This window comes from Panthera leo, chromosome F2 (assembly GCF_018350215.1).
Source record: "Panthera leo isolate Ple1 chromosome F2, P.leo_Ple1_pat1.1, whole genome shotgun sequence".
Taxonomy (NCBI): Eukaryota; Metazoa; Chordata; class Mammalia; order Carnivora; family Felidae; genus Panthera; species Panthera leo.
In genome coordinates, this window is record NC_056695.1 from 10,266,575 (window position 1) to 10,290,409 (window position 23,835).

A 23,835-nucleotide genomic window follows, 5' to 3' on the forward strand; every position below is an offset into this window, starting at 1 on the left:
TGAAGTCACTTAATCTTCACAACTCTTGGATATAGATCCTGTGATGACTTCATCTGCTGCCGCGGCAGTCTGCCCAAGGCGACGGGTCTGGGAAGTGGTTGCTCTGTGGGATTCAGACCCCACACTCTGGCGCGAGCTGGTGCTTTTGACCCCTGTACGGTCCTGCCTCTTTCTGATTACACGGGCGCACAAGGGGAGATCGTAAAGGGTTGTTGATTAGATGAGACAGTCGGCATCTTAGGTCTCAGCTGTGAGCTTGCCTGTCCGCCATAAGGCACTGCTAAGCTCTCGCAGCAGGAGCTGTGTGCTGAGGTTGGTTTGTGTTCAGCACATTTAAAGCCACCAAACCCTTTCTTCAAGTTAGGGAAACCCAGCACGGAAAACATTTCACACGACCTGAGCTTGGACTGCAGAAGGAAGGCATTGCTCTGGAGATGTTTCTAAAGAGCCCCTAGGACTTTGGCGAATACAGTTCAGAAACCAATGTGCGTGGCATCATGTGTGTGTGAGCGGACTCCTTTATGATAGCCGTGGCTTAAGAGAATTTTCAGAAATCTTGCGAACTTTGTTGGTAAAAGTTACCCTGTCTTTGTCCACGTATTACGAGTAACACGTAAAATAGTAACACGGGCCTTGTTTCCATCATAGCCTTTTCAGTGCGTCCTTTGTTCCTTTCCACGTGATTCCTTCCCATCCAGGTTCTTTTCCCTTGCCTCGTGCACACTGGTTCGCTATCCCCCTCGCGTTTCTCAAAATAGGGAAGAATTCACGTCAGTTCTTTACGCTCATCTCTCATACCTCGAGTCTCCCTTTCTGTATCCTTTTCTCCTGACAGACACTGACTTCTGAGACAGGTAGGGAATACAGGGACATGTGTGGCCCCGGCTTTTCTTAGGACCCAAAGCCTTCAGTGCCCACTCAGATCTGTTTGGAAATTTTCTCCCTTACCTCTCCTTACCACTAACACGGGTCAGCTTTCTCCTGACGGTTTTCTTCTTCTCTTTTGTTTTTATAACTATGACCTCCAGATGTAGCACTCCTCATTTCTGAATGTTTAGTCAGATTATGATTTTTAATTTAGAACACAGGTAAAATGCCCAGCCATCTCTCTGCTTTGTACATAGTCTTTCTTTTTTATTTAAATTTATGACCAAGAATTAATGTTACAATGCACACCTTGGTTAGTGGAACAGTAAATCTAGAACTGAAAATGAAGAAAGTAGCATAAAGGGAAGATAGCTGAGACGAGCCAGTGATTACAATCGACAGTTTCAACTCATAAAAATAAGGGTGTTATCTCATTGTTGTATCTTACAAAGACCAGTCTTTCTTCTCATAAGGCAATTAGCTAGAGAACATGACCCCCCCAAAGAAAGGAGGTAATGATGACAAAATATATGACAAAAAATACCTGACAAAATGACAAAAATAAGTGGTGAGAATGCTGTGTCGTTAATCATTAGCCATGTTGGTCAGGGTTTCTGAGTGTAGAAAACAGAATCCACTTACTAGCTTAAAAAGGGGCTTCTGACAGAACCCTGGATAGTTTATAGAATTTCTGGAAATAGCAAATCAAGCTTTCCTGGAAGCAACAAACGCAACAGAGAACTTTCTACAGTGAAGACTTCCTGTGTCCCCCTCAGCTGCTCAGTGCCCATGGAAGCTAGGGACCAGACACTGGAACATTCTGTCATGGCTGCTGTAGAAGAATCAAATGCCTCCAAGACCTGGGGGACCAGAAGAGCTGCAAAACGTTGGCCTCGTAGTGCTTACGTTCACCATGCAAGCGTGTATCTGTCGCTCGGCAGAAGGGTGGGATTATATAAAATTCTCGCTGCAAGGGCGTCTGAGAAATGTAGTCTTCAGAATTTTCAGCTTCTGTGTAGGAAACGACACTAGGAGATTAACATGGTGGTGTGAGCCTCTCGGATGCACATGAATCGAAATGTAGAGTAGTAGAGTATATGTTACGTTCTCAGAAAGTGAAGAACTACCTAGGACATTTTAGAAGGCTTTACGTTAAGAAGTCTGTTAAAATATAAAGGTTCTCTAACAGTACACCTTTACAGATTCAGAAAGCAACTTTCTAAAATGGCTCGTTTCCTAAGAATTCCAGATAACGACTGAACAGAAATCACAAAACAGAGGCAAACAAAACAGAAATGGAAATAAGTCCATTGTTTTCCATAGCCGTCAGTCGAATTGCAGACAGAACGTTACACAAGATAGGGAGCCTCGGTCGGTGGAGCTACCGATTCTTGATTTCAGCTCAGGTCGGGATCCCACGGTTGTGAGTTCAAGCCCCGTGTCGGGCTCCGTGCTGACAACACGGATCCTGCTTTGGATTCTCTCTCCCTCTTTCTCTCTTAAAATAAATAAACTTAAAAATACATATAATATAAGAACATTACACAGGTGGAAGCTAACTTAATTTTTTACTGTGATATGACAAATAATTATGAGGAAAACCTAAATGCAATAAAAATATTACCTAGTTCCTTCGTGTAGTATCGTAGGAGCAAGCAGATCATAGGTTTGAAGCTACAAATGTACAGTGGCAGAATAAACTGTATTCCTGCATAAAAATTAGCTTCGTGAGCTGGAGTAGAACCCAACAAGCCCCAGGAAATCACAGAATCGTTTCTGATAAGCAGGGCTAGTAAGTAGACCGTCGCTGTAGGTTTGTGAGCTTGTGTGTATGATGATGCAAATCATGATTTGAAGCAAATCTCTCTGCTTAAGAACAGTGGCTGCCTGTTCTCATACTGTGCAGTGCAAAAGAACCCACCTGCCACTCACCTGTTCTGAGTTTTGACTTCATGTCGACCCCTGGACCCTAAGGGCTCTCTCCTCTAAAATCTAACAATCCTTCCCTTCCTGCCTTTTCTTCCTTTTCTTATCTCAGCAATTCTGCAGCCCCTTGCCTTGCTGTGCAGCCTGTGGATTTGTCTGCCCCTGTGCAGCCCAGTACTGTTGGGGATGTTCGCACCCGCATGCCAGGCGCCCCCATGCCGGACGGGCAAGCTGCCCTCTCCCACTCTCAGAGGGCTCATCCCAAACGTTTCCTGCCCTCGGCAGACTTTTTTTGCTTCCAGCTTCCCTGAGAAAACGGAGCCTGACCGGAATTAACTTTCTTAATATATTCCTCTTAGCCTCCAAGTTCAGGAAATCCATCCTTACCGCCCTCTCTTAAGTTAGAAGATGCTTCTCTACCTGACCAAGAGACTCACTCTCCTTCCAGACAACCTCCGTCCTTTCCTCCAGTTTGCCTGGAGAGTTTGTTTTATCAATTAACTTCCCTCTTTCTCTTCATTTTCTTTTTAACGTAATACTTGAAACATACAAACATTGTATCAAAAATGTCATTCTATTTTGATCAGTTGAATGATAAGGAGAATGTTTTAATAAGTAATAAAAAGGTATAACTTTGAAGGCTAAATATTAAAGTTGCCACAACTTTTTAAAATGTGTTTTTATACCTTACTAACCAGCTTACTCAGCTAACTATCTTTCGTGGCTTTGAAAATGTCTTTCAATCTCTGTGACTCTGTTTTTTTCCTATAAAGTGATATGGTTGGCCTAAACCTTCTTGTAAATCCATTCCTGTTCTCAAATGTTATTATTCCACATAAATTCATTTTGACATACACACATCTTATAAAGAAATGCATTGAACAGCTTTCCTTACCTAGTTTCCCCACCTGGTACTTTCTTTTTATATTTTGAGAAGAAGCTTATCTGGTCAGAATCTGTTTTAAAAAAAAATTCTTTTAACCTGTTTTATTTTTGAGAAACGGAGAGACAGAGTGAGAGCGGCGGGGGTGGGGGGTGTGGAGGGAGGCAAGGGGAGGAAGGACAGAGAGAGAAGGAGACACAGAATCAGAAATAGGCTCCGGGCTCTGAGCTGTCAGCACAGTGCTGGACGCCAGGCTCGAACCCATGAACCGTGAGATCATGACCTGAGCTGAAGTCAGACGCCCAACCGAGTGAGCCACCCAGGCACCCCGGTCGAATCTGTTTTTTTGGTTTTTATGTATGTATGTATGTATGTATGTATGTATTTATTTATTATTTTTGAATGTTTTAATTTATTTTTGAGGGAGAGAGAGACAGAGTGCAAGCTGTGGAGGGGCAGAGAGAGAGGGAGACACAGAACCCGAAGCAGGCTCCAGGCTCCGAGCTATCAGCACGGAGCCCGACATGGGTCTTGAACCCACGAAGTGTGAGATCATGACCTGAGTCGAAGTCAGACGCTTAACTGACTGAGCCACCCAAGCGCCCCCAGAATCTATTTTAAACAGAAAGCATTAAAGTACAGATACAGCATCCCAAGCCGACTCTGTGCTGACACAGGGCTCGATCCCACAAGCCGTGAGATCATGACCTGAGCTGAAATCAAGAGTTGGACGCTCAACCAGCTGAGCCACCCAGGCGCCCCACAGAGTTAAGCTGTTGAAAGAGATTGGATAAACCATAAATTAGATGGGGCGCCTGGGTGGCGCAGTCGGTTAAGCGTCCGACTTCAGCCAGGTCACGATCTCGCGGTCCGTGAGTTCGAGCCCCGCGTCAGGCTCTGGGCTGATGGCTCGGAGCCTGGAGCCTGTTTCCGATTCTGTGTCTCCCTCTCTCTCTGCCCCTCCCCCGTTCATGCTCTGTCTCTCTCTGTCCCAAAAATAAATAAAAAACGTTGAAAAAAAAAATTAAAAAAAAAAAATAGAATCCTAGGATACACAATAATTTTAGTATAATGAAAGAAGTTGGAGGAATTATGGGAGACCCAAAGGAAGCCGTACTCTTGCTGGTCCAGATCCCAGGCGGGAAAACTTGAGAGTCAGCTGTGGATGTGAGTCATTATTCCACTGTCTTCACTGTTTCACGTCTTAGGTATTCAGACTTGTGTTCTAATTCTTCAATTCTTCCTTCTCAGCCTTACACCTGAAATAGTCAGTACCCCTTCGTCTCCTGAAGAGGAGGATAAGTCCATACTTAACGCCGTTGTTCTCATTGATGATTCAGTGCCAACGACAAAAATTCAGATCAGATTAGCAGATGGGAGTCGTTTGATACAAAGATTCAATAGTACACACAGGTGAGCTCGATCGCAGTTTTACACGTGGTTCCTCATCCAAATAAAACTATGCGACGTGAGCAGAGGAATAGGAAATTCATTAGATACACTTTTTAAGTATGTTTTTGACAGAAGGAAAATAAAAGGGTCATAGCTGTGTGAAAGGTCAGTGTTAGAACATCCTCTGTGAACTGCTCACAGACTAATGCAAATTCAGGTATCTCTCCAAAATGAAATTGTTAAAAGTTGCAGTTTTGCACTGTTGCTAAAACCATGTAAGTGGGATCAAATTTGGTTTAATATAGTATATATAGTAAAACTTTATTTGGACTTTACTCATTTAAAAATTATAATTCTGATTGGAGTTAACTTTCTACTTAGCAGATTCTTCATAATATAAATTTGTGGTGTAGATAAAGTATAATTGTGCTGTTGACCAGCACTGTCAATAAACTTTTCAATGTCATTTTAACATTCATTTGTACTTTTGTTGTACTCATTAAGGTACCATTTTTATTTGTTCATTGATTCCCTCTAAGGGATATATTTATAATCTTAGTTGAGTTACCAGGGATATGTGAAAGTCATTTTTTAAAATGATCCTTATGACTTACACCTTTGGTAGTTATAAACTCACCTTGACCCAGGCCACTCAAAGTACCTTTTTCTGGGCTGTCTGCTGCTAAGATATTTTATACTCTGAAAAAAGTGTTAATAACATTGTTGACATTTATTTTATGTATAAAACACCTAAAGATTATCTCTGTTTACAGTTAAAGGAAGCATTAGCTACACTCAGAGTGAATGCTCATGTTTTATCTATAGTCCAAGATAAATCCATCCATTGAAATAATGTACGTTTTTAAAAGCTACAACACATTTAAATAAGGGTTAGGACTTATCATCGTCTAATTTTAGCTAAAAGCTTACATTAAAATAAAACTTTTAATATCACAAATCATTTTTATCTTATTTCTTCAGGATCCTGGATGTCCGGGACTTTATTATACAGTCCCGTCCTGAATTTGCAACTCTTGACTTTATTCTTGTGACTTCATTTCCAAACAAAGAGCTAACAGATGAAAGCCTGACACTACAAGAAGCAGATATTCTTAACACTGTGATACTCCAGCAGCTAAAATAACATTGCTCCTACCCATGCAATAGCATGTAGGAAAGATAATGTGCCATAATAATAAGGAAAATGCGTATAGCATTAAGAAAACAAACTATTTTTATTATTTATACAGATAAATTTTGGTTTTATTCTCATTCTGTCTTCCAGCCTTAGAATAGATGAATTTGGACGAGGAATAGATTTTTGAGAGAAATATGTTTGAGGTTTTAGTTGCAGGGCTGGCTTATGTTGATAGCCTGTAAATGTCCAGGCAAACCAATTTGTTACATGCTCTGTGTTAATGTAACAACATTTGTTTGCAGAGAAAATGAACAAAATCCCAATTTTGATAAATGCGTTTGGTAAAATTTGCACTAAAGTTGCTGCATTGAGCAACAGCCATCAAGAAATCTTGTGATCAAATAGTTTGAAATTTTTTCTGTGTCATGTACTGAAAAGTATCTGTGTTCTGATTTTGAAATACGTTGATCGTATAATTATTCCTCCTATTAAGATTGTACGCATCCTTTTTACTGATTTAGCTATATTACTGTGTCAAAAAATACAGTTTGGCCTTGTATTTTACAGAACTATGACCATCATAAACCAGAAGCAAAGACATAAAGGCCAGCAGTTCTTGAGAAGATCTGTTAAAGAGCACTTTAGAGTAATTACAATCCCTCCCAGAGCCTGTCTTGATCGCATTCATTTATTTATTCAACACATTTTTCTAGGGGACCCACTATATATACTGAACACTGTTCTAAGTGTTCAACCCAGAATGTATTCTACTCCCGGGCACAACGAGTGTACAAATTCAGAAATGTAAATTCCGTCAGCCAGACTGGATCTAAAGAACTACCAGCATAAATATTTGCATTTCTGCCAAAGCCAGCTGCTTCCCGAATGAGGTAGGCTACATCAGGAATGATAGAAAAGCTTTTTCTTCTTCCCAGATACCATTTCATCTTTGGTCACCACTCCTGGTTCGTTTTCTGTGGCTGCTGTAACAAATGACTACAGACTTAGTGGCTTCAAACAGCACAAATTTATGATCTTGTAATTCTGTAGGTTGGATGTCCACCATGGGTCTCACTGGCTAAAATAAGGCATTGACAAGGCTGTGTTCCTTTTGAGAGGCTCCAAAGGAGACCCTTTTCCTTATGTTTCCGGCTTCTAGAGGCCACCTGCCTTCCTTGGCCTATGGCCCCCTTTTTACATCTTCAGAGCCAGGAATACTGCCTCTCTGACCCTTCTCTGTCGTTAATTACACCTCGTTAACAACAACGGGAAGGGTTCTCTGCTTTTAAGGACTCATGTGATTGGATTGGGCCCACCAGATAATTCCGGATTATCTCCCCCTTTGTAAGGTCTGTGGTAACCTTAGCCGCATCTTTAAAAAGTCCCTTTTCCCACACGAAGTGGCACATCACAGCTTCCCTCTGGAGGCTCCAGGGGCTCCAGGGGCGAGTCTGTTCTCTGCCTCTTCCGAGGCTGCTGGCATCCCTCACTCTGGCTGCGTCCCGCCAATGCCTGCTTCTGTCCTTAGTCCTTTACTACCGACTTTATTTCTCCTCTTTTCCTCTTACAAGGACCCTTGTGACTACCTTTGGTTTACCTAGCATAATTACCAGAAAAGTCTCATCTCGAGTTGCTTAACTTAACCACCTCTGCAAAAATCCTTTTCCCACGTAAGGTAACACATTTATAGGTACGGTGATGGGAACAGGGACGTTTTGGGGGCCGTCCTGACTACCACAGCCCATTCCTGCTTCAAGGATCCATATGCATCCCACAGAAAGTCACCCCATCCAAAGATGCTCGAAAGTGTCAGCCCATTCCAGCATCGACTTAGACTGCAAAGTCTTACCTGGATCCCACCGGTTCAGAAGTCCCACGCCTCATTTAAAATCCTCTAAAGCAAGTGTGAGTGAGGGTCTGGGCATGATTCCTGGGACGCAGTCCTCTCCACCTGTGCACCTGTGAGCCTAGAAAAACAGTTATCTGCTCCCAAATAGAATGGTGGGACAGGCAGACAATAGGGTTTATAGGCATCATTCCTGTTCAGACAGACAAACGAGAAAAAGAGCCACCCATGCCAAGCAATTTAGAAGTGAGCCATGCGCACGCCATCAGGTCTCAAATCCCGGGTACAGCCTTCTGTGGCCCACAGCACCATCTAGGCTCCTGGTGTCCTCGCAGAGCCGTCTTTCCTTTCTTGTGAAAGGTGGCACCTGAGCAGTTTCATCGGCTTGTTTCTTACCTGTGGAATTGTGGGAAGTCTGACCGTCTTTCACTTCGTACCATCCCCATCCATTTCAACGTAAGAGAGCAGTAGCTGCCCGTATAACATCCGAAGAAACTTGGGGATCTTGCGTGCGTGTTACGAGGGTTCGGTCCAGTAGACCGGAGGCCCCTGCACAGAGCATTCCTAGCTGATCGCGTCTCCCTTTGTGGCTTTTTGTGAGAAAGCCGAGAGGATCCATGAGTCACACCCTTAATCTCTTCAAAGAACCTATAGTGTGACAAAAAAAATTCAGGCCTTCCTCAGGTATTAGCGAAAGGTTCCATAGCTGCACCCTCCTCTCTTTCCCCTGAGCAGGCTTTCCCGACAGGGAATCTCTTAAGGTCCTCTGTCATTTCGGTAGACTGAGAATCTGCAAGTCATTGTTGAGTCCTGTTTTCTTTAACAGGTATTTCCTCAATTTATCTGGCTCCTCTCACCTCTCACTGTAACTGGCAAGAAGAAAGCAGGCCGCATCTGGCCCACTCTGCTCGGAAATCTCTTCAACCAAACAAATGTCTTCGGTGTATCCCTTACAACTAATGCTTTCCACACAGCTGCTGACCCCGTGTTGCTAAGCTTTTTGCCACTCTGGAACCAGAATCTTTTCCTTCGGTTTCCAACAGCATGTTCCTCATCTCCCAGGAGCCCTCATTGGCAGCACCTTTAATGCCCTTATTTCCTCTAACAGTCTGTTTATGACGGTTTACGTAATCTCCATGGCAGTTTGGGTGTTCTCTGCCCTGCCCTTTACCTCCTTCCTGCCCTCACGAGTGTTAACATGCGTAGATCCGCTCGCTGGCGGCACTCGGGGCCATCTTGCCTCTTTCTGTCGTGCTCCTGAAAGCTCTTCCAGCCTCTACCCACTGCCCGATTGCCAAGCTGCGTCCTCATTTCTAGGTATTTGTTCCAGCGGCGCCCCGTTTCCAGGTGTCTGGGAAAGCACTATGCCTACTCACTGCCACGTGACGTGAATGCGCCAATAGGAGACCTGGGATCCACCTGCCTCGGGTGCTCTGGTCGTTTTCAAGGAGGTGAACTGACCCGTGGCAGAGGTCTTCCCCCTGGCAGGGCTGGCAGAAGTTCCACGGAGAGAAGTGTTATCTCACCTCCACGGAGAAGCTCGTTCTCAGTGTCACGAGGCGGTGTGACGTCATTCCTGAGTCTTCTCCGAGCGACGGAAGCCATGCTCCTCTCCACTGACTGCTAACCGCTTGGAGGGTCTGGGAACAGATGGCAGGCTAAAACGCTTACCAGGAACGAGCTATGGTGTCACAGGAGCAAAATCATCTTCCTTAGGAAGTCATCTGTTGGAACAAATGGACATTTTATACTAAAGGGCGTTGCCATGTTTTGGATTCACAAAACCCTGTAAAATTGTTTGAAATGCTATTCCTGTAGTTCCTTTTTATCGCGTAGGTCGCGTGCCTGTAGACGCACGTACAAAAGCCACTGCCATCTTTATATATGATAGTCTTGGACAATGTAGAAGTTAGGAGGGAGAACTGGGCATTCAGAACAACGCTTTCACACGTACTACGTGGCGTTTTGCTGCATTAGAGTCGTTTCCCCGAATTCTTTTTACTACTGGAGTCGCCGTGACCTGTAAGATCTATCATCACCCCCCAAAAAGATGCCATTACATCGAGCTGTTAGACAACCACGTGTGAGGGCAGTTGGTTTGCATGACATATGTAATCAAAGAGTTTAAGTGTCCGCTTTACCAATAAAGAATGTTTTCACTGAAAGTCATTGAAAATCCTTTTCAAAATCTCCTTGATTTGCAGGTTTATTTGAGTGACATAGATTAAAGCATGAATAGCCTTGCCTGTGCTTTAATTTCCTGTAGTGTACCTTCATGATTGACAGAGAAGAACTGAATTGTAGCTACGGTATCTCAATTTCCCGTTACCGTTGTTGTTTTTATTCCATCAAAATAAAGGTGCAAAATTTTCTGTATGATTTTGTATAAGTCTGTATAATTCTCTGTATTAATTTTAAGTATCTTTTAACTCCAAAGAAGTGATTTATAAAAGGAGCCCCAATGCACATGTGTAACTGTGTGTGTGTGTGTGTGTGTGTGTGTGCACGTGCACAAGCGTAGCACCCAAAAATTAACGGTTAGTATAGATAGCAACATAATCATGTTTAAGGCAACGCCTTTTCCTGCTTTGACCTTCGTGATGGAAGATTGTTTAAAATGAGCACGTGTTGTTTTATGCCTTCACAGTTGCTTTTTGGTTCATATTTCCCATCTCTGCAGAGTGCACCTTTCCACGTACCTTGTAGAACATGGTTAATTATACGGCGTGTCAGGCCGGAGTTTCCACGTTTAACATCTTTCCCGTTATGTTCATTTTTGTCTGTGTGGGAAAGGCTTGTTTCTTCTAATGTTAGCAGATTTTGTCATTTTTGTCCTAGGATTGGGAATGGTAAACGTGTAATTTTTAGTGTCCCATCAGAATCTGTGTTGATTAAAAAGTAGCAACTACAAATACTGGAAATACTCAGAACATCAGTAGGCTTGAACGTGAACGCATGAACATAGTTGAATCCGAGTGGAGGTCTTGCTCCCAGCAGCCTGGACTTTTTAGCCAGGTCTGGGCTTCTGAGCGTAGAAGGTAGTAGGGTAGAGTAGCACCTTATAGGAAGAAACGTTCATCCTCAGCGTGGATTTAACAGTCCCTGACATGAGGTGATAATTTTTATTAACATTGTAAAATTACATGCAAATAAATGGTTTAGATACGCATATCATAAAATATATGATAACATGAAGGCTGGGTCTTTTTTCCCCCTTGAAAACACACTGTAGGGGCGCCTGGGTGGCTCAGTCGGTTAAGCGGCCGACTTCGGCTCAGGTCGTGATCTCGCGGTCCGTGAGTTCAAGCCCCGCTTCAGGCTCTGTGCTGACTGCTCAGAGCCTGGAGCCTGTTTCGGATTCTGTGTCTCCCTCTCTCTCTGACCCTCCCCCATTCATGCACTGTCTCTCTCTGTCTCAAAAATAAATAAACGTTAAAAAAAAAAATTTGAAAACACACTGTAAATGTCCATAATGTTAGCAGATGTCACTGAAACGTTGTGTGTACATAGGTATTCTATGGCAATTCAAACTAATCTGACTTTATATTCTTTTTTTTTTTTTAATATTTATTTATTTATTTATTTTAAGAGAAAGAGTGAGCAGGATAGGGGCAGAGAGAGAATCCCAAGCAGGCTCCACACTGGCAGCACAGAGCCTGATGGGGGGCTTGAACCCACAAGCTGCGAGATCGTGACCTGAGCTGAAATCAAGAGTCGGATGCCTAACTGACTGAGCCAGTCAGGCGCCCCTGACTTTATATTCTTTAATTAAGCTTGTGCGTGATTCATTTGCAATAAGGCCTATAGATAAATAAGTACTTGGGTTGAACATTGATTGAGGGCTTAGGAAGAGCAGGGTCCCATATTCGATAGGCAGATGTCACTCATGGTCAACATCCCTCTCTGTCACCCTGATCTCAGTGTAAATGTGACTTCAGAGAGACCTTTCGTGAGGCCTCAGTCTAAAATCACGCCCTTGTCTCTGTCACACTACCCTGTTTACTATAGGTATTAGCAATACCTGATATTTTCTCGTTAACTTGTTTGGCTTTTACCAACATCTAACATGGAGACGGTCTTTCCTGTACCCTGTCCCCCCTTTCAAGTGACGAAAGTAAAACTATTTAGCAACAGCTTGATGTCCTTTACCTAAGGGAAAACAATCCGTGGGTTGGGTGGGGGGTGGGAGGGTGGAGCGGGGAATACACAGCCTCACAAGCCCTGGAGCACTGACCCCAAGGGATTTGGGGCAAGAGTGAGCCTTGTAGATGGTACAAGAGGCAACTGAGAGACACGAATGATTGGCTTGGGGGCGGGGGGGGGGGGGTTGGTTCCTTACAAGACTGGCAGGGCCTGTTTTCCAGAGAAAGGTAAGCTAGCTAAAGCTGAGACAGAGGATTATGATTGGTGTGTGCTAGGTTTCCTTGAAGGGCATTTCCCATAAGAGCAAGCTTGGGTTTAAATTTGTGACGCGGGCCAGACCCCGGGGGCATCCTACATTTTGTGGATCCCAATATATGAACTCACTTTATCGCCCCAGATAGCCCGTGCTATCCACTGCTGGGGACATCGCTTGGAGCTTAGAACAGTACCTTAAATGTAAATAAAAGTCCTAAGTGGTTAATAAGTCACCAACCAGTGAATTAAGAATGGGACCCTCCGAATGTTGGAAGAATGTGTATATACATATTTTGAAACAGAGATTCAGAGGTGCTAACAGAACTGACACCGGTGACAGAAAACATTTGTCCAGATGTTTGGGTTTTAAAGGAAGAGGAACAAAGTATTGTACAGGTGGGAAGCTTGATTCATTTCCAGGAGCGGTGCCACCTATAACTCTAAGTGGATGGCCCCGGCATTTCCCGGGGTAGAACTGGGATAAAGAGAGCTGAAGAATAACGCCCTCCTGAGAAGCCAACAGTAAGAGAAACACCCGACATTGTCTGGATCCCAGTGGTAGGTGCTGTGATTCCACAAGTTCAAGAATGAGGAGGAACTTTGTTCTGTAGGCGTGGTTGAGACCCTCAACTCCTTACGTTCTACTTGATTATTCAGAAAGGTATGCTGCCCACCTGTCGTGTAATCTAATTGCTTCTAGTCTGATTTCTCTTATGGATTCTATCCTTACTTCAGAGTTAAAATACCACTAGCCTCTCAGTAGCTATTACTTAACTTGCTCCCTTTCACGTAAAATGTTAGCCGTTGATGTTTTACGGTAGAATGTGATGCCTCGTCATCGTTTATCTGTTAACTTTAATACTGATACCTCAAAAATGCGAAAGTTGATTTTAATGAAATTTACTTGAAATTTACTTGAAATTTATTTAACTGGGAGTGTGCCGCAGTTTATGGCAACTCTCATCAACTGAAAAGCTGCAGAAAGTCAGATGATACTAGAGACTTTGCTGGCACATCGCTTGTGCCTTTGAAATGAAATTAGTGTGAGGAACTGTTTGTTGACTTTGGCTCGACTCTCACTTTGGCCGAACTGATAAAATTCTCACTAGTCACTTTATATCGTTCTTGTTCTCTAAATTAACTCCCATTGCCCAATCTTCCACGCAAGCAAAGAAAGCAGAAATGACCTGGAGTTACGGATTTCCAAATAACCTTTATAAACAGACAAGGATATCAGCAAACAGGTGTGAGTTTCAATGTTCTTGAAATTATTTTTCAGAGAGAAAATAATGCTTAAAATTCTCTTAATTTGGGGGCACCTGGGTGGCTCAGTCGGTCAAGCATCCGACTTCAGCCTAGGTCATGATCTCACAATTCGTGAGTTCGAGCCCTGTGTCGGGCTCCGTGCTGACAGCTCGGAGCTTGGAGCCTGCCTCGGATTCTGTCTCCCTCTCTCTCTGCCCTTCGCCTGCTCATGCTCTGTCTCTCAAAAATAAATAAATGTTAAAAAAAAATTCTCTTAATTTTGATATTCTTTAAATGTTTATTTTTGAGAGAGAGAGAGAATGTGTGAGTGGGGGAGAGGTAGGGAAAGAGGAGAGTCCCAAATAGGCTCTGCATGGTCAGTGTGGAAGCCGATGTGGGGCTCGAACGCATAAACTGTGAGATCATGACCTGAGCCAAAACCAAGAGTCAGATGCTTGACTGACTGAGCCACCTATGTGCCCCAATTTTGATATTCTTTAATAGCACCCTTTATGTCTTTATGTTAAAACACCTAGTACTTATTTAATTTGCATAGATTTTTAACATACTGTAAATAAATACAAATATTAAGTATATTTGACACTCAAAATGGCACTAAAGCTCATAGCTGTAAATGATCAGGGGTTCCCTATGTGCAGCCCATGAAATAAATGACTTTTAACATAGAATTATGTCCCAAGGCATCCTAATCATTTTGTTTGAGATGTAATGAAAATTTCAAGAGAGGCTACATTCGATTCCAAGGCGCACGCATGACTCATTGAGTGTGTGGTATATCTCATTTGATCTTGTCTCCTCAGACAAGGACCACTGGGTGATTCACAAACTGTATTTATCTTTTCTTTCTCTAAATGTTTTTTTTTTTAATAAGAGGATCTACCGTAACCCATCAGTGAAAACAACTATAAAAACTGTTCGCGGTTTTAGAAGTTTTCAATTTTATGACTTAAGCTTTTCATTTCATACCTGCAAAGAAGTCCCTTAAATCCACTTCTGGATGGTTCTCCAATCAAGGCTAAGACTTTTACTCAAATAATTGCATTTAGATATATGTAAACATATTTTTGGTTATTTCCCTCATTATTCTTCCTGTTATAAACAATAGTTAGTGCCTACTTTGACCCATAGGGTCTACCAAAATATCTAAAAATCTTCATCCTATAGGTATGTGGGAGGCTGGGAGCGGTGGTGGTGATGCGTTTTCCCACCAACACACAAACGTTCGTTTCCATTCTCGTTTCCCCTGCCTTTCTCTTGTCAGGTTGTCTTTTCTCCCTTTTCTCCCTATGCTGTTAAATATTACTTCCCAAACTTGTTGACTGGCTGGGAGCTTCCCATGGAAGAATCAGTTCTTCATCCTCAAATGTGGAGGGAGAAGGGCCGCGTGTAGGGAAGACGGGGTGAGGCGAGCCTTCACGAGAGCCCTGGGAGACCAGCAGCATCAATGTTATCCCCATTGTCTTTATGGGAGAAAAAGTGAAATGACTGGGGAAGAATCACGTTGTGAGCAGAGATGAAGTCAGCGACTCCTGCCTCTCGGTGTGCTTTGGTTTCCAGGAGGGTCGGGCAACAAACATTGTCCTCATTTCTGATTAATCATCTACAGCGAACGTACAGAGATATCGGGACACTCATTTTACAGACTGTCGATAAAAGGTTAAATAATATGCTAAAACATACTCAGCAAATATGGCAAGTCTTAACCTTACCACCAAAGCCATCCTCAAATACAATCTTACTCCATGATGATTTGGTCACTTTGGTGCTCTGTAACTTCTTGTGTGGAGTATTCAAATATGGTTCAAGGTTTTGTTATATTTTTCCTCAGTGTTTGCGGTTTCCCTAGCAATTTTATTACACCAAGAATAATGAGGCAGAAAAAAAAAAAAAAAAACAGTATTGGAAGGAATCAGGCACTAGTCCTCTAAGTCTTTTTTTTTTTTTAATCGGAGCAGTGAATGTCGAATTCTTTTTACATTGATCTAGCGCATGAATCTGGTATTCTTGCTCAACTTTAAACCGGAATATCTTGAAAACCAAAATGTTAATAAGCCTAGGAATCTGAAAAATTCTTCGTACAGCCTTTGAAAAATCCTGTGTGCTACAACATGGCGGTGGATGGAGGCTGGCCGGTGGTTATCTTCAATGTAAGAAAAGAATTGAGCTTACCGTAACAGTTATCACTGCCGGGCAGCAATTAACAATATCAGACATGCTCTTGTTGATTACCGGTTAACTTCTTTCACAAAATGACTCCAATCTTATAAAACAACCCGGGTGGAAAGTGGAAGGCCGACATTTTCGCCCACCAATGCCTGTGTCTGGAGGAGGAGCCAGGGGAGGTAGGGCAGTGAGTGAAGAATTTCTTTTTTCATATGTCATCATCCGGTAGTAAACATCGAAGGCCACCGGCCCCGCTGATCTTCACAAGGATCGAGGTGCTGCTGTTAACAAGACAGAATCCTGTTAGTGCCTTTGACAAGTTAGTGCTGGGACATCAGTATGTGCCAGTTCGGCTCCTGAGTACTGTCTCCAGCAGACAGTGAGGAGGCCCTGGGATAGAATTTGCATCGTTGTCTCTCCCTTAGCTGTTTGAATCAAGTGTAGGGAGAGGATGGAACCTACTGGTTAAAATAAGAGCTGGGAGTGACCCAGACCTCGACATCATTCGCCCCGTGTTTTCTGACCTGTGCGATGCCTAAGGAATACGAGGCTGAACACAACGTGCGTTGTCAGAAATGTGACAGTAAATTGTGAAACTGTTGACAGTGTCGTGTACTAGTCCTTAGGGATTTTTCGGTGTGGTGTCATTGCTCAGATGTTTATCACTTGGGCACATTGTCCACGGGCCATTCTCTCTGGAGAGCATCCAACTCTTACGCCCCAAATGTCTCAACTCCCTCACTAATGCACTTGCCAGGGGGCGCCTGGGTGGCTCAGTCGGCTGAGCGTCCGACTTCGGCTCAGGTCATGAGCTCACGGCTTGTGAGTTCAAGCCCCGCATCGGGCTCCGTGCTGACGGCTCAGAGCCTGGAACCTGTTTTGGATTCTGTCTCCCTCTCTCTCTGCCCCTCCCCTGCTCACGCTCTGTTCTGTCTCTCAAAACTGAATAAACGTTAAAAAAATTTTTTTTTAAATAATGCATTTTCCATTTTAAGGCACTGCTATAAAGGCTCTGTCCTTTTTTTTTTTTTTTTTTTTCCTTTTACCCATATCATATTCCGTGCTGTTTTCTTTGGCTAGATTCTGATTACTCAGATTCGATTCTTGCAGTGGCCGGTTCTTCCAAATTGTGTGTGCAAACCGTATGCTCGCCGGGCCCTCTAATAAAGACAAAATTGGCAGGTTGGCAGGTGGAAACGGAGAAGACTGGCATAAGAGCTGGGTGTCCTAAACTGCTCAACATGCCTCTACCACCAGCTCTGCCAGTCCCTGGTCTTCTTCTGTCCGGAACAAGGACATTCGAACACGGTCCTTCAGCTCTTCATTCTGATTCTTTCCACAAAATTAAGCACTGACCAACATAACGTGCCTAAAGGTGGTGTGATGGAGGTAAAAATGGCCAATAAGTAAATCCACAGAAACTATACCTTGTGTTGTTTATTCTCTTCCTTGTAGGTGGGTTTTCTGGCGCTGTTCTACTGGTAAAAGAATTTGAGGAATCTTGTCAAAAGCGTTTTTAGTATAGTAAATAGCTGGTAAATTATAGCATTAACGAATAGGTTAAAGACAGTTTTACAGGTTGGGGCGCCTGCATGGCTCAGGTGGTTAAGCGTCTGGCTCCTGACTGCAGCCCAGGTCCTGATCTCTCGGTTTGTGAGTTCAAGCCCCGTGTCCAGCTCCACACTGACAGTGCAGAGCCTGCTTGGGATTCTGTCTCTCTCTCCCGCCCGCCTCTCTCTCTCCCTTTCCCTCTGCTCATGTTCTCTCTCTCTCAAAAATAAACACTTTTTAAAAAGACAATTTTACAGGTCAATACAATTTTTCTCATTGTTTGAGAACTTAAAAAAAAATTGTTAGTGTCTAACTGTGCAGATCTAATCAACAAAACGTATGGTGTCTGTATAAAATACTATTCAGTCATCTTTTAAATGCAGAATATTTAATAATATGAAAAAATTCATGCTAAAAACAAAGTCATGTTAGAAAAGGTTTACCATAGGGGCAGCTGCGTGGCTCAGTCGGTCAGGCGTCCGACTTCGGCTCAGGTCATGGTCTCAGGGTTTCTGGGTTCAAGCCCCGCGTCGGGCTCTGTGCTGACAGCTTGGAGCCCGCTTCAGATTCTGTGTCTCCTTCTCTCTCTGCCTCTCCCCTGCGCATGCTCTGTCTCTTTCTGTCTCAAAAATAAGTATTAAAAAAAATTTTTTTTTAAGAAAAAGTAAAGGTTTACCGTAGGATGACAGTTTACTTAGGGAGAACAAAGCAAACAAACTTCTTACCATTTCTAGCCCAAGTGTCAGTCTCTAATATTATTCCTCACCGAAAGTAACCAGAATTCCTTCAAAAAAAAAATGGCTGATTTCAGCAACACCCTAATTCAGCGACCGCACTTAGCATCCCCGGTGGTGAAACAGCCAGGCACTGCACATCTCCCAGTGGGTTGCCTGTGGCATACGCGTAGAACTTGCCAGATAACTCTCTACTAGAACTGTAACTTGAATCTGTCAGCCTTAGATGAAAGTTGCACTTCATAGGAAATATATAGAAGAATAATTTGAAGGTCAACCAGAACTGATCAGACAAATCCAGAAGGTGAAACATTTTACAGGACAGATCTATGTCATGAAAAGAGGAGACTCTTCTAGATTCAGGGAGGGATAAGGAACACAACTGGATTAGTGTGCATTGAACTAGATCCTGATCCGGAGAGACAAACTCTAAATGATATTTTGAGGGCAACTTGTGAAATACGGTCGGGGAATATTGAAAATTATGATTGATCTTGTGAAGCGTGGTTAATATTTTCAGCTATGTAGAAAAAAGTGGTCAACGCATATTAAAGTATTCCAAAAATGTTAATGCTCATTAATGACAAAAATGTTAATGGTGGTGGAGTGTATAGGCTTTGGAGACAGGTCTGACTTTGACCCCTGACTTCATCATCGACCAGCGGGTCAAGGCATGTTAACTCTATGCCTTAGTTACCTCGTTATGCTATGCCTACCTTATAGGTAATGGGAATTGTACAAGATAATATATAGTTTAACAACTGTCTATGGCACTTTCCCATTAACCTCCTGATGGTTGACCTATTTTCTATTACAATTTTTTTTTTCTAAATCTCTCTGTTCCTGTTTTAAGCTTTCACTAGATTTCATCCTTATTTCCACTCAATATTCTTCTATTCTCTCTGTGCTGTGAGGACTCGGGGTGAAATTATCCATTGTTATCTCCGTGCCGCTGAGTACTCTGATTATACATAATCATTCACTTCTCTTAGATCTTTTTGTCACTAAAGAATTCAACAATCCCTGCTGCTGTGTCACTTGGTGACAGTTCATTTAGGACAATACCTTTTTTCTTACTGACTTCCTAATCTCCTTCAGCCCTCTATTTTCTAGAATAGTCCTGCCTGCTTTATTTTGGTTCCCAATTCTTTTTTTTTTCTTTAATTTTAGTTAACATAGAGTGTAATATTGGTTTCAGGAATAGAATTCAGTAACTCACCACTTACATACAACGCCCAGCGCTCAACACAAGTGTCCTGCGTACTTTATTTGCGATCGTTCAATCTCTCTTTTTTCCTCTCCCTCTCTCTCCCTCTCTCCCTCTCTCTCATTCAGTCTCTTTCTGTGTCATTAAAGAGAGCCAGATTTTCTCTCATATAAGGGAGAATAGTTTTTCTGCTTGACAGTGTCTACTTCTCATGTCTTTCTATTTCCTTTGTCTTGCTCCTCAGTGGAGTCTGAACCCACTTGGCTTGTGGCTTGAGTCCGAACCCACTTGGCTTGAACTGCCTCGCTGTCCACTCTCCAATTCTCTCCCCAGTTTGGGCTCTGACTTTTGTTGCCCTCAATTATCAGAAACAGCCATGATAAGGTCTTCCTTAACCTCTTCTTCTTCTTCTTTTTTTTTTTAACGTTTCTTTATTTATTTTGAGAGAGAGTGAGCAGGGGAGGGGCAGAGAGAGAGGCAGGGAGAGAGAATCCCAAGCAGCGTCCACATTGTTGATGCAGAGCCTGAGGCAAGGCTAGATCTCACAAACCATGAGATCATGACCTGAGCCGAAATCAAGAGTCCAACGAGCCACCTAGGCATCCCAACCTCTTTCTTAACTAAATCCAAAATCTTCGTGGTGATCTTTAACTTTCGGACTTTTCAGCCACTGGTAATTGTGATCAGTCTGTCTTAATTTACCTAGAACTGGCTTTCTTACTTTTCCAGTAATGTCTTTAACGCTCTCATTTGATTACAGCTACTTGTCATTCTCTCCCACCTGTCCCTCATTTGCACATGGTTTCCCTATTTTGATCATACTTACTTTGCAGTCCCTGCAATTTCTGTGCAAAGAGCAGAAACAGTGTGTTTTCTGCAGCAAATTCCCCCAAGAAAACAGACTGCTGAAGAACCAGTGTTAAGAGATTAAATGAAAATGATGATATGGCAAATGTCATTCATTCCTTTAAAATCTCCTACTTTTTCCTTTAGGGATCTGAATATATACGTCAATATATCGTTAGTCTCACTAATATGTGGCAAAGTGAGTTGGTTAGATCACAAGCCACCAGAGATCCTCCCTGCCCCCAGTGTAGGGAAGTATGCTTTTCAGTCACTCTGGGGGGGGAGAGGGGGCGGGTCCACGTTGCGTCCATGTGCCCTAAACATCATCCTGGGGTCAGGTCTCAGCGTAATCCCTCACTCTCCCACTGTTCATTAGTGTCCCTGGAAAAGCAGCCCAGAGCTCTAATATCTTCTTCTGTAAAATCAAAAAGAAGCTCATAGTACCTCCTAAAGGCAAGATAAGGAAAAGTTCTGTAAAGATACTTGTGTATTTGTTAACCACCCCCTTCCAGAGAGGGAAAAGGTGAGCAGGAGAAACATGGAATTACTTCTACCCAGAGCGGCTATGCTTTCTCATCCTTCTAATTTCTACATGAGACCGGCTCTGACTTCCCTTCCACGTCCTGCGGAAGTCAAAAGCCCTCCCCAGCATTGCTCCACATTCGTCTTGTTTTCATGAGCATCTTTATTCTGAGCTCCTTGTTTCTAACGAATTAGTGCAATTTGTGAACCGCCATGCCGCTGCCCCATCCCACCGCCCCGTTCCTATTCTGCACGACATTGATGCAGATGTCGAACCTGGACATCACCCATCCTGTCCTCCCCCAAAAGCCCAGCAAAAACAACACTCTGCCTACAGGGTCTTTCTTTGGGCAGCCAACTTTAATAAAAGTTGCAGAGGAAGCGGAAAGAAATATTACAGCAAGACAAACAACTTCAGTAGAACATTCCAGCCCTACCACTGTCTATTCCTGGGGATTTTTCTTTGGCCACCTTGTTCTGTGCTGCACCTCCAGGCTTATGCCACCGTGCCGACTTTATGCTCTCTGCTAGGAAGTTAATGCTCCCTAAAACTCCAGATTTTCTAAGTAAAGCCAATTCCCTCTTTTCTGTCTATAATCATAAACTTAGCCTCTTCACCAAACCAATTGAGGTCCTCAGCAGAAAAGGGTGGAGATGTCTTCCTTAGTAGCTGTATATGGCATTTTCACCATCCATTACATAATGGCTTGGTTCTTAACGAAAATGTGGCTGTGGTATCACAGTTGTTTTGTTTTGTTTTGTTTTAAATGCCGTTGACCTAGAGTTTATAGGCCTAAGAATAAAGAACTACCTCAGAGTAAACATAAGAAGTACAACACACACAGGATCAAGGCTACATGCAAATACAGTTTGGTTTCAGCCTTCCCAAATACCTGTAGGGGGGCCAAAAAAAAAAAAAAAAAAGACCTTGATAAGTACTGTTCAAGGTCTATTCTTATCAGTAAATGGCCTTGATCTTGGCTATTGGGTCCAGAGTTGAACAGGCCATGTATATAACCTACTGGCTTATGTTGACATTGGAAGCTTTATAGCTCTTCAGTGACAAAATGCTTGCTATTTCCAAACTTTCTAATATACACACAAATACACACTGTTACCTCTACTGATATTTCTTTGTCCTAAGAGATAGAGTTATCAGTTTACCTTTTTGTGCAAGCCAATTGTTTATAAGCTTTGAAAAGTATGCTATTTCAAGGTGAACAGAACAGGGAGAGGGAAATAATATCAAATATTCAAATAACACATGTCAATAGAACCAACTTTGGGTCCTCCTGCTTGATTAGAGGGAGATTTTCAAAACACTTATAGCACCTAATGTGTGGCCAGTATCAGATGAACCCAACGCAAACTGGAGGCTGGAGTGCGGGGTAAGTTCTTGCTTTCTTTCTTTGAACTTCCGTTAAGCAACCAACAAAAACAGCATGTCCCATGACATCAGTGCTTGGACCAATTTTTCAATTAAGTTTCGGTAGATCAGCACCATGGCAATGAGCTCACTGGGTTACATGTTTAAAGTTTTGTATTTCTCGAATGTTCATGTCTCATGTGGATTTCTGCAAAAGCAATATGGTTTATGGACACGTCATGGCTTGGCAGGAGGAAGACAATGACTATATAAACTGAAGTCTTGTCTTTATTCCACCACTTACCATCAATGGGACATTAGGCAAATCACTTCACCTCTCTAAAGTGTTCCACAACATAAGAAGTCATTATGTATCTGTCATCTATTGATTTAAGGCCTTCCTTGCTTTGCTGACCACTGTCTGTGAAATAGAGATCGTCCTTTTTAGTTTTAGTTTTTCTAAAATTTGTTTACATCTTAAGGAGTCTAGTACATTTGAAATAACTTGACATTTGATGAAAAATAAAGTTACTCTGTTGATAGCTGTCATGATCTTTCAGTCATCCCCCAAAACTTTTCTCAACATTTGGTCATAATAATAACATGCTGACTTAGAAGTCTATTTGCATGTATTTCTCCCCAAATAGGAAATCAACATAGATCACCGTTTCTGAAGATTCTTTCAACCTTGGAATGGTTGGAAGATTTCTTGAGGATTGTGACCAGACCAGAAGAGAAAACAAATATAGAGGCAACATATTAGTCAGTTATAGCCTTAGTTAGGTATTATTTGAATTTTTCTTTGGATGATTTACCTTAGAACTGTTTGGGCACATCCAAGCTCAAAGATAGACTTAACCCGCTGTACGCATAAAGCAGGATTTCTATGAGGGTAACGCTTCTTCTAGCCTGGCATTTTATAAGGCAGCATCACTTCTGGTCAAACCAGCCACAGCCCACCCAGACTCAAGGGCAGAGGGAACTGACCCCGCCTCTCAAAGAGAGGACTGTCATCTTTAGTCTGCCACAAGTTCATTTTCCAGAAACATCACTCCCAAACATTTTTTCCTAAAATGACATTTCAAAAAGCCATGATTGATTCTAAGAGTAACACAGGCACAGTATTTGATCTAAGATACAGAGACGTTCCTCCTTTATTTTGGAGTTAAGTGTACCCTAATGTGATGTAATGTGTGGTGATATAGTACAATGCAGATGCCCTCTTTGGGGGATCCATTTTCCTTGTTACATGACTTCAGAAAATACCCACTCTGGGTTAAGATAAGTTATTTCATTACAGTTGTGGGTGGTTGGCTAGGGAGAAGAAATCTTTCAAAAGGAATGCATACTTATGTTTATATCCAAAAGTCATAGTGAATGTGAACACTAATGTCCCAGGGTCTGGTAGTTGTGCTCTATCTACTTGAATAACCAACTAATGCTCATTCTTATTGTCAATCTCGTGTAGCATCTGAGGACCAGCTACTAGCAGCTAATCAATCAGCCGCTTTTAAGTACACATCGTCTTGATGGTCAAGGCTTTGCCGATAAAATCAGCAGGATACAAAACAACAGCCGGAGTAAAACCACTCCATCTGTTCAGAGCTACAGGTTATACACATTTAATTTGTCGGCTTTGGAATCTAGCCCTTGACAGAGGTCATCATCGTGCGAAGCGACCCTGCTGATGGGATTGAGCCATGAACAGGTGTGCCGTGAATAGGTGACTG

The 23,835-nt window shown here is 42.7% G+C and overlaps 1 protein-coding gene across 4 annotated transcripts in view; it reads left to right on the forward strand.

The window, feature by feature from the left end:
- UBXN2B (UBX domain protein 2B) overlaps window positions 1-10,428 on the forward strand; it is a 28,323-nt gene extending 17,895 nt beyond the window's left edge. Inside the window, exons 7-9 of one of the 4 annotated variants that reach the window (XM_042923318.1) lie at window positions 4,928-5,089; window positions 6,920-7,096; window positions 9,370-9,455. In XM_042923318.1, the coding sequence (XP_042779252.1) occupies window positions 4,928-5,089; window positions 6,920-7,055 (298 nt within the window). In that variant the 3' untranslated portion in view covers window positions 7,056-7,096; window positions 9,370-9,455. Of the gene's footprint in view, window positions 1-4,927; window positions 5,090-6,049; window positions 8,134-9,369 lie in introns of those variants that run through there. The other 3 variants (XM_042923314.1, XM_042923317.1, XM_042923315.1) reach the window with 3 other exon arrangements.
- Window positions 10,429-23,835: the final 13,407 nt, after the last annotated feature.